The sequence below is a fragment of the Erinaceus europaeus genome, chromosome 3 (assembly GCF_950295315.1).
Source record: "Erinaceus europaeus chromosome 3, mEriEur2.1, whole genome shotgun sequence".
In the NCBI taxonomy this organism is placed as follows: Eukaryota; Metazoa; Chordata; class Mammalia; order Eulipotyphla; family Erinaceidae; genus Erinaceus; species Erinaceus europaeus.
In genome coordinates this window covers 65,240,758-65,257,723 of record NC_080164.1, presented here as the reverse complement: position 1 = coordinate 65,257,723, position 16,966 = coordinate 65,240,758, and the positions used below count along the sequence as shown (strand labels likewise).

The 16,966-nt window shown below is 38.1% G+C and overlaps 1 protein-coding gene across 2 annotated transcripts in view; it reads left to right on the top strand.

Moving 5' to 3' along the window:
- Nucleotides 1-16,790, top strand: part of TMEM87B (transmembrane protein 87B) — a 55,907-nt gene extending 39,117 nt beyond the window's left edge. The window contains exons 12-19 of one of the 2 annotated variants that reach the window (XM_060187338.1): nt 1,721-1,829; nt 1,913-1,971; nt 3,665-3,768; nt 5,650-5,723; nt 10,976-11,049; nt 12,515-12,567; nt 13,742-13,772; nt 16,228-16,790. In XM_060187338.1, coding sequence (XP_060043321.1) covers nt 1,721-1,829; nt 1,913-1,971; nt 3,665-3,768; nt 5,650-5,723; nt 10,976-11,049; nt 12,515-12,567; nt 13,742-13,772; nt 16,228-16,287 — 564 coding nt within the window. In that variant the 3' untranslated portion in view covers nt 16,288-16,790. The remainder of the gene's footprint in view (nt 1-1,720; nt 1,830-1,912; nt 1,972-3,664; nt 3,769-5,649; nt 5,724-10,975; nt 11,050-12,514; nt 12,568-13,741; nt 13,773-16,227) is intronic. The other variant, XM_060187337.1, reaches the window with a different exon arrangement.
- The last annotated feature ends 176 nt before the right edge of the window (nt 16,791-16,966 follow it).

The following is a 16,966-nucleotide window of genomic DNA, read 5'->3' as shown; positions in this document are numbered from 1 at the left end:
GGAGAGAGGAGGGGAAGACAGAGAAGGGGAGAGAAAGATAGACACCTGCAGACCTGCTTCACCGCCTGTGAAGCGACTCCCCTGCAGGTGGGGAGCCGGGGGCTCGAACCGGGATCCTTACGCCGGTCCCTGCGCTTTGCGCCACATGCGCTTAACCCACTGCGCCACCGCCCGACCCCCAAAAGTAAAATTTTTTATTAGCAAGGTATTAAGAACTTAAGACAGACATAAAAACAAACTTTGCCACTTTCATTCTTTTGCTCAACTTTGTTATTTTTAGTGTGTGGTTCGTGATTAAGCTTGTTCATGTGCTCTGAAAAAAGTTATAGTTAGCAACCTCTGGCCTGAATCCCAGCTTCACTGCTGAGGAGCCAGAGGAGATGCCTCTTTTCACTTCTTCATAGCTGGCAGTGTTAACTTTACCTCAGCCCTGAGCTTATCCACCCATTGCATCTTAATGCCCCCGCCCGAATCTGCACCTCAAGGAATGTCAGTCCTAGGTCAGTCAACACCACTCACTTCTCTCTCTCTTTTTAATATTTTATTTATTTATTCATGAGAAAGATGGGAGGAGAGAGAAAGAACCAGACATCACTCTGGTACATGTGCTGCCAGATTGAATTTAGGACCTCATGCTTGAGAGTCCAGTGCTTTATCCACTGTGCTACCTCCGAGACCACCCACCCACTTCTCCATACCTGCTACTTTATAGTTTGCTTTACTCCTCTCCATAAAAGCAAAACTCTTTCCTGCCTGACCTTTGAGACCTAGGAGATCCAGTAGTAAAAAAAAAAAAAAAAAAAGTCTGTATTATAAGGTCATAATCCCCTCCTCCTATTGCATTATTTTTTTTGTAGTGCTACAGCCTCACACATGCATTTTCTTTCATATACATACATACATATATATATATATATATATCAGATATATACAACTAAGACATTTAGATTGGCAAAATGTCAATCAGTAAGTATCTCTTTTATGTCTCTATCTAGAGAGAGAAAGCCAGAGAGAGAGAGCACGCCCAGTTCCACCATCCAAGGAGCTTCCCCTGCTATTGTAGTGCCCCTGGTAGTATCAGGCTCAAAACAGGACCTTGTGCATGGTAAGACATGCATCCCATCTGGTGAGCTATCTCTGGAGCCCTGCAGTAATTTTTTTAAAAAAATAAATCCTCCCTCTCCTTACCTAACTCCAGCCTTGCTTTATTTGACATATTTCTTTTTTTTTAATTTATTTACAAAATAAAACTGAAAGATCATTTAACTTCTTAATTATGTTAGTCAGAGGACAAAATAGAATAGACAAGAAAAAAAAGGAAGGAAGAAAGAGAAAGAGATGGAAAAGCACAAACTAAATGGCATGCTATAATATGATCTATAGACAACACCTGGCCTAATGGGACTCCGAGTTCAGCATGTGTACGGCTTCACCCTGTGTTGCAGGAGCCTGGCACTGCAGGGGCGCATAGAGGTCTCACTTACAGTTTTTTTTCTGACATTTATGTAATTCAGACAGAGGTAAATTCTAAAGCCAGAGTGGAAGTAATATTAGTATCTTGATATGTAGTATTTGCTAGGGAAATATTTTCTGATTTTTTTTTTTAACTTTAAATAATAGGAGTGCTAGCAGTACTAATTTTGGAAATGTGGATTCTTATTTCCTTTTTAGTTCTGTTTATTGCTGTTGTGAATGTTTTTTCCTTAACATTTTTTTTCACATTTTTATAAGTTTAGCGCAAACTATGAAGACTTTAAGACTAAGAAAGAACACAGTGAAATTTTCTTTATACAGGCACTTTACAAATACACTGATCTTTGCTGTAGTAGGTAAGAGATTTAATTTTTCTTCTTCTAACAAATTACTTTAGTTTTTCATGTTCCTTCTAAGGTTGATTCTCGATGTGTTTCAGCTTCTGTAGTGTTTATGATATGGACAACTAAGACATTTAGAATTGCAAAATGTCAATCAGTAAGTATAATCATTCTACTTCTATTTACTTTAAATTCTTTTGTGTAGAATTACAATTCTTGCCTTTCAGTGAATTTGAAAAAATTCTTCTGAAATCTACTTTTATTATTGTGACCTTTTTTTTCAACTTCTTTTATATGTTTTGAAAAAGCATTTCTCATCCTTTGTCACTTAAGAAAATAAGAGATCTTTTTCTTCCTACACACCAAGAAACTGGATTGTTTAATATTTAAATGGCACTATAAACTTTAGATCTGACATGTTTCTAAGGTAGTATACTCATTATAAACATTCAAAATATAGTTAGAAAAAGATACATTTCTTAGACTTAAAAGATAAAAAGCAACTTTGAGGGTAAGAGTTCTTGACTTAGAGCTAGTTTGTAATTCTGTATAAACATTTAAATAATTAGAAACAACACTGAAAGGCCTGAACTTCTACTGTTCTAAGCGATAATTTAATAAGAGAAAATACTAAATATTATAGATTTTTTTTCCTGTCTCCCACACCTTGGTACTTCTCACTTGAAGTATATGTTTCAGACCTTTCTAATAGTTTTTTTTAAAGCATTTTCTTTTTAATTTTTTTTCAATGTTTTTATTTATTTATTATTGGATAGAGACAGAGAGGAATTGAGAGGGGAGGAGGAGACAGAGAGGGAGACATACAGACAGACAGACACCTACAGTTCTGCTCTATCACTTTTGAAGCTTTCCCCCTGCAGGTGGGGAGCAGGAGCTTGAATCTGCAACCCTGCTCACTGCAGTGTATGTGCTTAACCGGTGCACCACCACCTGGCCCCCTTCTAATAGTCTTTAAAGATCTTTCTGTTAATCATAAAAGTTATGGAAGGGAATACTTGTAATACTAAACAGCTTTTTAGAAACATTTCAGACATGGGCTGGGGAGATAACATAATGGTTCTGCAAAAGACTTTCAGTGCCTTAGACTCGAGGTCCCAGGTTCAGTCATCAGCACCACCATAAGCCAGAGCTCTGGTTGTTCTCTGTGTATATCTTTCTAAGTTTTTTTTTAAAAAAACAAAAGTACTATTGTCAACTTAAGTCTAATTCTGCTATTAAACTGCCACATAACCACCCTTCTCCATTTCTCTCTGTCCTATCCAATAAAATAGAAAGAAAAAAATGAAAAAGAAAGGAAAAAAAATGGCCATTGGGAGTGGTGGATTTGTAGTGCTGGCAACCCTGTTGCCAATAAATAAACAAACAAATAAAACAGAGTAAATAAACTCTGAATTATCTTAAACTATTTCTTTTTATGGCACTACATGATAATGCTGAGATTTGTTTGACTATAAAGTAAACCATGTTGATTTATATAGTATTTCTTAGATTATGGTTTATTTTTTAATTTTATCCATTTATTAGAGACAGAGAAATTGAGAGGGAAGGGGTAGACAGAGAAACAGCTGCAGCACTGCTTCACCACTTGCAAAGCTTTCCCCCTGCAGATGGGGACCAGGAGCTTGAATCCAGGTCCTTGAACATTGTAACATGCACTCAACTACACCACCAACCGGGCTCTAGATTGTGTTTCTTTAAAGCAGTACTTACTTATTTTGAAGACTTACTGATTGATAAGGTTTATTAATATTGCCAATGTGTATTGTTTGAATGGAAAAATCTGTATATCAGAAAATTAACTTTTCATGTTTGAATTGTCCTTACTATAGGATTGGATGGAACGCTGGGTTGATGATGCATTTTGGAGTTTCCTTTTTTCACTGATCCTTATTGTAATAATGTTTTTGTGGAGACCATCAGCAAATAATCAAAGGTATCTAATATAGGAAAATTCATGTTTAGCAAGCATTTGTTGGTCATCTCATACAGTGTTGAAATGCATGTATAAAACCAATAGAAAGTAGTCCTTGCTTTTAAGGAATGTGCAGTCAAGTAGAAACAATTACTAAATGGTGAAATAATGTGGTCCAGGAAGTGGCGCAGTGGGTAAAGCATTGGACTCTCAAGCATGAGGTCCTGACTTTGACCCCCGGCAGTATATGTAGCAGAGTGATGTCTGGTTCTTTCTCTCTCTCCTCCTATCTTTCTCATTAATAAAAAAAAAATCTAAAAAAAAAAAGAAAAAAAAATGGTGAAGTAGACAGGAACTGAGTTCAGGAACCAGTGAGGAGGGATGATAAAGACTTGGTGTAAAGGCATTATTTATGTTATGCCTTGAGGAAGAAAGCACGACAGTTAAGGACAAATGGAAAAATATGTGTTTTCCAGATTAGAACAAAAAGACATGGTATATTTGGGAGGCCATTAGGGCAGGCAGTTTGGTTAATACCACTTACACTGTGGGAGATAGAGGTAGAGAAGAAGGGGGACCAGAGTCATAAAGTACTTGAAAGCTAAGTTCAAAAAGGTGGAAAAGCCCCATGTTCACTTGCTTCATTCCTTTTCCCCTAGGGGAAGCACTGTACACCATTGTGTATATTTCTCTCTGATTTTTTAAAAAATTATACAGTAGTGATACATACTTACATATATACACTGATCTGTACATTCTTGTTTAAGATGTGTTTTCTATAAAACCTGGATAGTTCTGTCAATTACTTTTTTTATGGTGGGCAGTGGGGAAAGAGGCTACAATTACCATCCAGATTTTTTTTTCTTCTTTTATTGCTCTCATACAGTGCTAGAGATGGAACCCAGTGCATTATCCATTCAAGGCAGGCACTATACCACAAAGCGACAACCCTGGCCACTACCAACTCCTTTCTTTTCTTTTTTCTTTCTTTTAACCAGAGCACTGCTCAATAGTGGCTAATGGTGGGATTAAGGATTGAACCTGGCACCTGCAGAGCCTCTAGCATGAAAGTTGATTTCAGGGGCCACGCAGTGACACACCCAGTTGAGTGCACGTTGCAATGCACAAGGACCTGGGTTCAAGCTCCCAGTCCCCACCTGCAGGGGGGAAGCTTCACAAATAGTGAAAGCAGTGCTGCGGGTTTCTCTCTAGATTTCTCTCTGTCTCTATCCAATAAATATTGAGTGGTTGGAAAAGTCATGATACATTTTTGCATAGAAAAGCACAGCAGAATATATCATGACTTTTCTGACAACTCAGTAATAATAATAATAATAATAAACATTAAAAGAATTTGAGCTGGGATGGGGGGCTGATGGTGAGCACATGGTTGAGTGCACATAGTACCAAGGATTGGCATAAGGTCTGCAGGAGTCTGTGTTTCTTTCTCCCTCTCTCTCTCCCCTCCTCACCCAACTTCTGTCTGTTCTATCCACTAAAAAAAGAAAGAAAAAAAGGAAAAAAATGACCTCCATGAGCAGTGGATTCATAGTGCAGGCACCAAGCCCCAGCGATAACCCTAGTGGCAAAAAAAAAAAAAAAAAAATAGTGGGCAGGGAAGTAAATTTGACAAAGTACATCAGGAGGTTTCCTTCTCTGAATATTATATATTACAGATTGTGCTTTTCAGAAAGATTTTGTCCCTTTGCCAGCAGGGCTTGGGAGCTCAAGTTTCACAGTTTCTTCATAATATTTTTTGCCAATTGAGAGTAAAGTAACTTTTACTTTATGAGAAACTTTTCAAATGTGATATTTAAATGTGCTGTGACTCTTAGATATAAACTGAAAATTGAACAAATATGAGCATGCTAGTGAACTAACTATTCTTTGTTTTTGCTATAGATATGCCTTCATGCCCCTAATAGATGATTCAGATGATGAAGTTGAAGAATTTATGGTAACATCTGAAAATTTAAGTGAGTGATATGTTTTCTTTTTTTTTTTAATTTTTTTTTTTTTACTTATTTATTTATTCCCTTTTGTTGCCCTTGTTGTTTCATTGTTGTTATTGATGTTGTCCTTGTTAGGACAGAGAGAAATGGAGATGGGGAAGACAGAGAGGGGGAAAGAAAGACAGACACCTGCAGACCTGCTTCACCACCTGTGAAGTGACTCCCCTGCAGGTGGAGAGCCAGGGGCTTGAACCAGGATCCTTACGCCGGTCCTTGTGCTTTGCGCCACATGCTCTTAGCCCGCTGCGCTACCGCCTGACTCCCGATATGTTTTCTTTTTAAATGACCGTTGTATATATTGTAACAGAGAAATATTGTATCTGAGGACCAGGCCATGGTGAACTGGTTGACATATGTTATAATGCCCAAAGGCCTGGGTTCAAATCTCTGATGCCCATATAGAGGCGTGAAGCTTCACAAGTGGTGAAGCAGTGCTTACAGGTGTTTCTGTCTCCCTAACTCCTCTTTCCTCTCTCTCTCTCTCATATATATATATATATATATATATATATATATATATATATATATATATATTAAACAAACATTTAAAAAGGAAATATTAAAAAGGTTTTTCTAAAAAAAGAATTGTACCTATAACTATGGTGTAAAGCCACATACTTTTTTTTCCCTTTAAATATTTTTAGACTACATCTGAGGGAACTCCTATTGTGATAAATAGTGACAAAAAGAAAAGAAAAGTCAGTAATGATATTTTGAAGGTCATTGATGAACTTTGTTATTTTTACTTGAAGTTTAAGTATTGAAGTATTTCACACAGAACTAGTTGGAGGTTGGAGTGTAACTGATCAGGTGGGGCACCTACCTTGCCCATTGTTTGACCCAGATTGGAGTTCTGTCACCACATGAGAAGGCCATGATAGTGGAGGTAGTGCTATGGTGCTGTGTTGTCTCTGCCTCTTTTTCTCCATCTAAGAGAAAAAGTGGGCTGGGAGTGGTGCATTCACACATGTGTAAAAACCTGGCTCTTAAAAAGAAAACCAAAAAAAAGCTGTTTATATATTGTGCTTAATTCCAGACTTATTTATTTATTGCCAGTGCACTGCTCAGCTCTGGCATATGGTGGTGCTGGGGCTTGAACCTGGGAATTCAGAGCCTCAGGCATGGTAGTCAGTTTATATAGCTATTATGCTATCTCCCAAACCCCCTGCAGGTGGGGAGCTGGGGGCTCGAACCTGGATCCTTGAGCCAGTCCTTGTGCTTTGTGCCATGTGCACTTAAACCACTGCACTACCACCTAGCCCCCAGTAACTAACTTTTTTGTTTGTTTCTTTAATGATCTAAAATACTATGAGTCTACTCAGCAGAAATGTCCACATAATCAGTATCTTCCGTGTCCCCACTTGCTTTAGCCTCCTTTTATCTTATTCTCACAACTAATTCTTTTTGTTTTTCTGATTTTTCTATTAAGAAAAGAGGAGGCAAGTGGGTGGTGTACCCAGTTGAGCATACATGTGACCAAGCACAAGGACTTAGATTCAGCCCCCACTTCCCAACTGAAGGGGGATGCATCATGAGTAGTGAAGCAAGTCCTATAGGTGTTTATCTTTTTCCCCTCTCTATCTCTGCCCCCCCCCCCAATTTCTCTTTGTGCTAACAAATAAAATAGAAAGGGAAAAAAAGAAAGAAAAGAGAAGACATGAAAAGAAAAAAATAGCTGTTGGAAGCAGTGGACTTGCAGTACAAACACCAAGCCCCAGTAATAACCCTGGTGGTGATGAGAGAGAGAGAAATCATGAAATCTTACTTATTACAAAAATATTAAAATTTAGTGTTAAAGTTTATAATTCTAATAATCATGGGGGGAATTATACTGTCCTCACTGCCCTGCTAATAACTAGTTTAAAATATGGAAAGATATTTTTGAAAATTATCTGTTTTATTTTTATTTATTTATTTATTTATAAATAAATAAATAAATAAATTTAAAAATTATAAATTATATAATTATAATTTTAAAAATTATAAAGCAGTGCTTTATAAATAAAGCACTGCTCAGCTCTGGCTTATGGTGGTGTGGGGGATTGAACCTGGGACTTCGGAGCCTCAGGCATGAGAGCCTCTTTGCATAACCATTATGCTATCTACCCTCCACCCAAATTACTTATTTTAAGGTATTGTAGAGCAACAAAAAGCAGGCAGAAAGTGGAGAGTGAGAACCACATTCTTTACTCCTACATTTATAGAACCTCTGTCCAGAGTGTGTTCTTCACTAGTGTTATGGTTCAATGGTTAGAATATATATATATATATATATATATGCAATCTTACTGATCAGCTGAAAAGTGAATTTGGCAGTGGGGGGAATGAATTTAGGACTTTAAGAATGTTTAGAAATTTGAACTCCAGAACATAGAGAATCATAAAAGGGGGGAAATTCTGAAGTCATGGGACTTACCTGATGCCTATACTGGGTATGTGCAAGTGAGACTCTTATGAAATGAATAAAAAGACAATAGCCAATGGGCTAACAAACAACAGATGCAGCTGGGGAAATGGCTCAACTGGTTGAGCATCAGTCTTTTATGCCTGAGCTTCCTGGTCCAGTCTCCAGCACCACAAGTCTCGTGTGAAATTCTCTCATACCTAACAATACAATAAACCTTTAAAAATAAATGCAGAACAGAAATTTCAGCATCTGCCCACTGCAAATTTCTAATTTCAACAAGTTGGAAAGACTTGGGTAAATACCTTGGGTTTTTTCATTAAAGTCCATAGTGAAATAAAGACCACATTGTAGAACCACTAAAATTCACTCAAGGAGTAACTTAAATTGAAGGGAACCCACTGCTATAAACTCTAAAAACCTGTTCCTACAAGAGTGATCCAGATGTAATTTGAATTTCCACTAAAACAATACTCCCAGAGAAAGATATAAAAGAATCCCAAGACTATATGATACCATCCTCAATAGCCACTATGTAATAATTACCAGACATGAGATGAAACTGGAAATTGTGACCTTGGAAACTATGGCACATAGTTGATAGAAAAAGACAGCCGGGCAGGGGTGAATAGCATAATGGTTATGCAAAGAGACTCTTGTGCCTGACACTTCAAAGTCCCAGGTTCAATCCTCTGTACCACCATAAGCCAGGGTAGGAGGTCCTAGGTGGGAGGTTAGAATGTTTTGTAGAAAACTCAGAAATTTTACATATATACCAATAACTGTATTTACTGTGGACTGTAAATCATTAATCCTCCCATAAAAAAACATAAGCACATAATATGTCCAGGAAGATAATACAGTTTTAAGGAATAGTTAGCTCCAAAAAAGAAGAGATATTTTGTAAAATGCTGGTCAGAAATTTTCTAAAAATGATCAAGGAGAGGAATCTATAGACAAGAAGCTCATTGAGCCCCAAGGAGAATGAATACAAAGAAAGTCACATGTGGACATCATAGTTAAATGATTGAAAACCAAAGGGAAAGAATAATCTTAAAAAGAAGTTAGAGGGTCCAGCCACATCTTACCGTGTATGAGGTCCTGGTTTCTAGCCACAGCATCAGATTGGGAGCATCATGGATGCTAATTATATATATATATATATATATATATAAAATCATACTGAGAAAGTGAATGATTGCCTTCCAAGATTGGCAACAAAGTGCAGTATTTCATTCACCATTGTATATCCCAGCTAGCACAGAAAAGCAAAATAGAAAACCCCCCAAAATACAAAAGCATACGTTATGGGGAGCCAGGTGGTGGTACACCTGTTTGAGTGCACATATAATAGTATCTAAGGACCCAGGTTCAAGCCCCTGGTCCCATCTGCAGGGGGAAGCTTCAAGAGCAGTGAAACCATGCTACAGGTCTCTCTCTCTCTCTCTCTCTCTCTCTCTCTCACACACACACACACACACACACACACACACTCTCTCTCTCTCTCTCTCTCTCTCTCTCTCTCTTTATCTCCCCTTCCCTCTCAATTTCTTTCAGTCTCTGTCCAAAATAAATATATAAAGTATATATATTTTTAATTTATTTATTTATAAAAATGAAAACACTGACAAGACCATAGGATAAAAGGGACAATTCCCAACACCAGAGCTCCGTATCCCATCCCCTCATGTGATAGCTTTCCTATTTTTTTTTTTAAAGGAGACATTAAACCCCTAGGATAAGAGAGGTACAACTCCACACAATTCCCACCACCTGATCTCCATATCCCATCCCCTCCCCTGATAGCTTTCCCATTCTCTATCCCTCTGGGAGTATGGACCCAAGGTCATTGTGGGATGCAGAAGTTGGAAGGTCTGGCTTCTGTAATTGCTTCCCCACTGAACATGGGCGTTGACAGGTCGATCCACACTCCCAGCATGTCTTTCTCTTTCCCTAGTGGGGAAGGGCTCTGAGGAAGTGGAGCTCCAGGACACATTGGTGGGGTTGTCTGTCCAGGGAAGTCCGGTGGGCATCATGGTGGCATCTAGAACAGAGTGGCTGAAAAAGAGCTAACATATAAAGTCATACAAATTGTTGATTAATCATGAACCTAAAGGCTGGAATATTACAGATGAATATTTGGGGTCTCCATTTTGGAAATAGCTAGTAGGTCTATTTTAGGTATATTCCAAAGGGCCTATGACTTTATTAGTTTTGCCTGAGCCTGACATCTGATATGCAGATAGACCCAGGTTATTGTCTGGGGAGATGATGTCATGGCTGGAAAAGGGGCTAGAAAGTTGGATCAGGGAAGAGGGTAGCTCCCAAATATGGGAAAAGTGTATAAATATTGTTGACTGTAAACCCCACTGATTTGATCTGAGGCCCATATTCAGCATAGGAGCCTATGTAACCTCTACATCCCAGTAGATCCAAACTTGCATTCTGTGGCCATAAGTAGGAACATTCTGAGTTGCACCACTTTCAGGACCCATCTTCCTCAAGTGCTAGGTAGAGTATGTTATCCAACCCCCCTTCGGAGGATGGAACATTCTCTACCATTGTTGATCCACATTGAGGGCAAGGTCCTATGGGGGCCCCCAAAGGGGTCCATTATGTTGTTCCTGAGTTAATATATGTATTTTAAAGTATATAGTAATGTATACTAAAGTTAGCATTTGCCCAAAGATTCTATTTTAAGTCTCCTTTAAATAATACATATTTTCCTGACTAGGTTATTAAATGTGAGGTTATAGATGAAATGTTGTTTTATAATTTTTTCTATATCTTTCTATGATGTTTCTCATTACAGATGAAGGAATAAAATTAAGAGTCTCAAAAACAGTTTCTAATGGAACAGCTAAGCCTGCTACTTCAGATAATTTTGTGAGTATAGTTTGTAACAGAATCTCTCTTTAAGGTATCTAATTTTATATTTAGATACCTGAGCTTAAAGTATCTAATCTTAAAACTATGATATTTTATATGAAAGCAAATGTTACCAACTTATATATAATACTAGCTAAGTCACCTAAGTAATTGTAATGGTTGTGGGTCATCTTTTCCCCCAGACTCTTCCGCAGCCAGCATCAAGAACATCACCATCACCTGAAAACTAAGCAAAAATACAGAATCTAGGGGCTGGCCAGTGGTGCATCCCGTAAATAATACACATTCTCATGTTCAGGGACCGAGGTTCAAGTCCCTGGTCCCCACCTGCAAGGGAGAAGCTTTGTGAGCAGTAGAACAGTGCTGCTGATGTCTCTTTCTATAGCCCACTGTCTCCTCTCTATCTCCTTACTTCTCTCTGTCTCTATAAGAAAAGAAAGGAAAGAGGAAAGAAAGAAAGAAAAAAAAAAAAAAAAGGCTTACCAGGAGTGGTGAAGTTGTCTTGACCACCAGGATAATCTTGCTTTTTTTATTTTTCTAAGTGCAATTTTTATCAGAATTTGAGGGCTTTATCTCTAATGACTTATTGCAATTTGACATTCAAACAGTTGGAGTTCTTATTAATAATAACTTAAAAAAAAGAAGAAGAAAGAAAATATAAGGGCCAAGTGGTGGAACACCTGGTTGAGCACACATATTTTCATGTGCAAGGACCTGGATTCAAGCCCCTGGTCCCACCTGAACAGGGAAGCTTCATAAATGGTAAAGCAGGGCTGCAGGTGTCTCTTTATCTCCCCCTCTATTTTTCCTTCCCATCTCAATTTCTGTCTATTCAATAAAATAAAATGGGAGCCGGGCTGTAGTGCTGTGGGTTAAGCGCACATGGCGCAAAGCACAAGCTCCGGTGTAAGGATCCGGGTTTGAGCCCCCAGCTCCCCACCTGCAGGGGAGTCGCTTCACAAGCGGTGAAGTAGGTCTGCAGGTGTCTGTCTTTCTCTCCTCTTTATCTTCCCCTCCTCTCTCCATTTCTCTCTGTCCTATCCAATAACAACGACATCAGTAACAACAACAATAATAACTACAACAATAAAAAAATAAGGGCAAAAAAAGGGAATAAATAAATATTTTTTAAAAATAAAAAATAAATTAGAACATATAAAAGTAAAATATAATGCTAGAATAGAGGGGTGGGCAGTGGTGTGCCCAGTTAAACATACGTGTTACCATGTGCAAGGACTGTTTGAGCCCTCGCTTTCCACCTACAGGGAGGACGCTTCACAAGTGGTGAAGTGGATCTGCAGGTGTCTGTCTGTCTCTCTCCCTCTGTCTATTAGAACATGTGCAGAAATTTAACAGTGTCATGCATCTGAATTTAAGTACCTAGATTTTGTATAAGTTATTTTAAAATTCTGCTTTCCAGTGATGCTAAGTTAATGCTAGTGTATAAAAACTATTTCCACAGGATGAAGATCTCAAGTGGGTAGAAGAAAATATTCCCTCTTCATTTACAGATGTGTAAATATCCACTTTTCTTTTTTTATTGAGGGATTAATGGTTGGCATAAATATAGTTATTGATACATATGTAAAATTTCCAAACACTCTTACCCCCAACCTAGGTCCTCCTCCTACCCCCCACCCCCCAGAGGCCTTTACTTTGGTGCAATACACCAAAGCTAGTCAAAGGTCTACTTTGTGTTTCCCCTTTCTTATTTCTCAACTTCTGTCCATAAGTGATATCTTCCCATATTCAACTTTCTCTTTCTGGCTTGTCTCACATAACATGATTCTTTCAAATGCCTTTCAAGACAAGGTGAATTCACCATTTTTAATAGCTGAGTAGTATTCCATTGTGTATATAGACCACAACTTGCTCAGCCACTCATCTGTTGTTTGACATATGGGTTGCTTCCAGGTTTTGGCTATTACAAATTGTGTTGCTCTGAACATAGGTATACACAGATCTTTTGGCATGGGTGTGTTTGGTTCCTTAGGATATATCCCCAAGAGAGGAATTACAGGGTCATAGGGTAGGTCCACTTCTAGCCTTCTGAGAGTTCTCCAGACTGCTCTGTACAGGGGTTGGACCAACTGACATTCCCACAAGCAGTGCAGTAGGGTTCCTTTGCTCCTACAAACTAACCAACATTTGTTGTTACTTTCTGTGCATGATATTCTCACAGGATTGAAGTGGTATCTCATTGTTGTCTCTGGCAATCAATGACTTGGAGCATTTTTTCACATACCTTTTGGTATGTGGCCTTTTGGATCTTTTCTTTCATGAATATTCTGTTCATATCCTCTCCCCATTTTTGAATGGGATCATTTGTTTTCCTGTTGTTGAGAAGAGAGTTAATGGAAAATGCATTCTTTTTTTTTTAATTTTTTAAATTTTTTTAATATGTATTTATTTTCCCTTTTTGTTGCCCTTGTTGTTTTTCATTGCTGTTGTAGTTCTTATTGTTGTTGTTGTTGATGATGATGTCATTGTTGGATAGGACAGAGAGAAATGGAGAGAGGAGGGGAAGACAGAGAGGGAGAGAGAAAGACAGACACCTGCAAACCTGCTTCACCACCTGTGAAGCGACTCCCGTGCAGGTGGGAAGCCAGGGGGAAAATGCATTCTTGCAATTCTGTTTGACAAATGGTCTTTTCATAATTGTCAACTTTTCTTTTGTCTTTTATTTCAGAGCTCTTCCAGTGTTAGTGGACTCAGATGAGGTAAAATACATATTTTGCTTGTTTACTTAAAATTCTTTTTTTTCTTTAACAAAGTAGAATTGTATTTCAGAAATTGAGTTACTTTTGAAAAATTATTTTAAGGTTACTTTTGAAAAGTTGAACAGACTAACACATTGGTATGTAGACAAAGTTAAAGGAAATGGATCTCACTTAAAACAGTATAACAAGAAACAAGAGATGGGAGTTGGGCGGTAGTGCAGTGGGTTAAGCGCAGGGTTAACCTTAAAGCGCAAGCACCAGTGTAAAGATCTCAGTTCAAGCCCCTGGCTCCCCTCCTGCAGGGGAGTCACTTCACAAGCAGTGAAGCAGGTCTGCAGGTGTCTGTCTTTCTCTCCCTCTCTCTGTCTTCCCCTCCTCTCCATTCCTCTCTGTCCTATCCAATAATGACGACATCAATAACAACAACAATTTAAAAAAGCAATAAAGGTAGGGAGTCAGGCAGTAGCGCAGCAGGTTAAGTGCATGTGGTGCAAAGCATAAGGACCAGCTTAAGGATCTGGGTTCGAGCCGCAGCTCCCCACCTGTGTTGGAGTCACCTTCACAGGCAGTGAAGCAGGTCTGCAGGTGTCTGTCTTTCTCTCCCTCTCTCTGTCTTCCCCTCCTCTCTCCATTCCTCTCTGTCCTATCCAATAATGACAACATCAATAACAACAACAATTTAAAAAAGCAATAAAGGTAGGGAGTCAGGCAGTAGCGCAGCAGGTTAAGCGCATGTGGTGCAAAGCATAAGGACCAGCTTAAGGATCTGGGTTCGAGCCGCAGCTCCCCACCTGCGTTGGAGTCACCTTCACAGGCAGTGAAGCAGGTCTGCAGGTGTCTCTCTCTATCTCTGTCTCTCTTCCTTTGTATCTCCCCTTCTCTCTCAATTTCTCTCTGTCTATCCAGTAACACATAAATAAATAAATGAAAAGATTAAAAAAAACAAGGGCAACAAAAGGGAATAATAAATAAATATTTAAAAAGAAACAAGATAAATAACAGATAAATAGCAAAAGCATATGTTTTGTTGGTGTCAGAGGGGAAAACTGATAAGATTTTGAGTCAGTTTTCAACATTGTGTTTATAGTTAAGAGTTTAGAAGACTTTAAAATGACATCTTGTTTATCTCTTGTATTTGTAAATATTTTTGTCCCAAGTACTAAGTAGAGTTTCTAGCTTTCTTTTGTTAATTAAGTAGGAAGTCTTAACAAAGAAAGTGGGCTTAGGGGTTCTGAAAGGTGTTTGAGCAGCAGAGCTGTGTCTTCTATTCATAAGAGGTCTTAGGTTCGATCCTTGGTGCCACAGCAAGCACCGTGATCAGCTGTACATTAAAGGGTGGACCAAGATAGGAAGTCTGAAGTTTAGGAATTAAAGGATAGATGCAGGGAACAGTAGATTATTCCATGAGAAATAGAGGGAAAGTAGTGGTAGTTGAAGAATAACATATGATAGAGAATATAAGATAAGCTATAGCTCTATTTATTGAAAAGTAAAGAAAATTACTCTGGCACTAGCCTGTTAGTTTGGCATTTGTGGAATGAGAAGTTTTGAGAAAGCTCCAATATGTATGTATCTTGCTACAAAACTATTGAGTTCAGTATTTTTAACTCTACAGAAAGATGTACTATGTAGTTAAATTAATAATCAAGTGGCAAAAGGGTTCTACAACCCTATGTAGGTTGGCTCTTGAATGTCAATTTAATTGCTTAGTTAAATTTAGAGGGACACTTGTAAAAATGAAATAAAATGGCATTGATAGTATTCATTTGACATTGTCAGGCTGGAGTAGTGGCCCTGCCTGTGGATTCTAAGACAGACAGTATTCATTTGATAATTGATGTATAGTTTCAAATGTACATTAATTGTATAAAATGAGGCAAGTCCTTAGATGAGTTATCCTAAAAACCTGATTAAGGGGCCGGGCAATGGTACACCTGGTTGAGTGTACATATTACCCTGCACAAAACCCCCAGCTTTGATGAGTGGTATCTCTCTTTCTCTCCCCCCACTTTTCGAGACCCCTCCTCCTAAGTTCTCTTGTGTCCTATCAAATAAAAGACAAAAAGGAGGCGGAGGGGGGGATAGCCACCAGAATGGTGTTTTCATCATGCAGACTCTGAGCCTCAGTGATAAACCAGGTAGGCAGCAATTAAAAAAAAAGAAAAAGGAAAGAAAGAAAAATCCGTTGTAGTTCAATCCTGCCTCTTCTTGGTGATTTTGTACTGGAAATGTTTGTAGCTAAGAAGACATGAAACCTCCTAACTTCTCCACTTAGCTACTAGGAAATGTGGATCATACAGGTTTAGTTCTATATATTCAACAATTCTTTATCTATTGTGAAATGTTCTCTGTTCCTCACAAAATTGTGACTATTGAGAGATTAGAGAATTTTGTTAAATTCTTGAAGAAGCATTAGCAATCTGATTCATTTCTTCTTCTTTTTTTCCCTCCTTAGGAAATCATGACCAGATCTGAAATGGCAGAGAAAATGTTCTCTTCAGAAAAGATAATGTGATTAGAACCCATGTAAATGGAATCTAGTGAATGGGCAAGACTTTCATAAGACTAAGAGAGTTTTGATATAACACAATGTTTTTATTGCAGATATCTTGGAAAGATGTATTAAAATTAAGAATCAGATGATAGAAGAGTTCTGCAACCCTATGTAGAACTCTTGAATATCAGCTAAATTACCTGGCCTTGGATAAAACCTAAGGAAAGCAATACAGTATGTGCCCAGAGGCCCTTAGCTGATAGGTGGCAGGCATGTGGATTTGGGTTTCCTCTCTATTCTGAAGAATGTGGCAATTCCAGGTTTTTTGGTTTTTGTTTTTTTCCACATAAACACTTCTGTTATTCTTCCACTGACTTTTGAGATAATGTGATTCTTCTGAAGTGTATGAAAGCAGTGTCTCTGTCTGTTGGGTTTGTCATTACTAGATGTAATAATAGTTTTTTGTGAATAATTGGTTTATACTAAAGTGGCTAGACAATAAGTAAAACTTGGTTAATATTGGATGATAAGGTTGCTTAGATGGTTGGTCTCCTGTATGTGTGCACACACATGTGTCTGTACAAAGTTTTGGTTTGAAATTTTCACATGCACATCAAATCATACGTTAGCTATGTTTTATGTATCTGAGCCCAGAGGAACACAAAAACATAGAGATGGCATGAGAATCACTTTTCTAAAG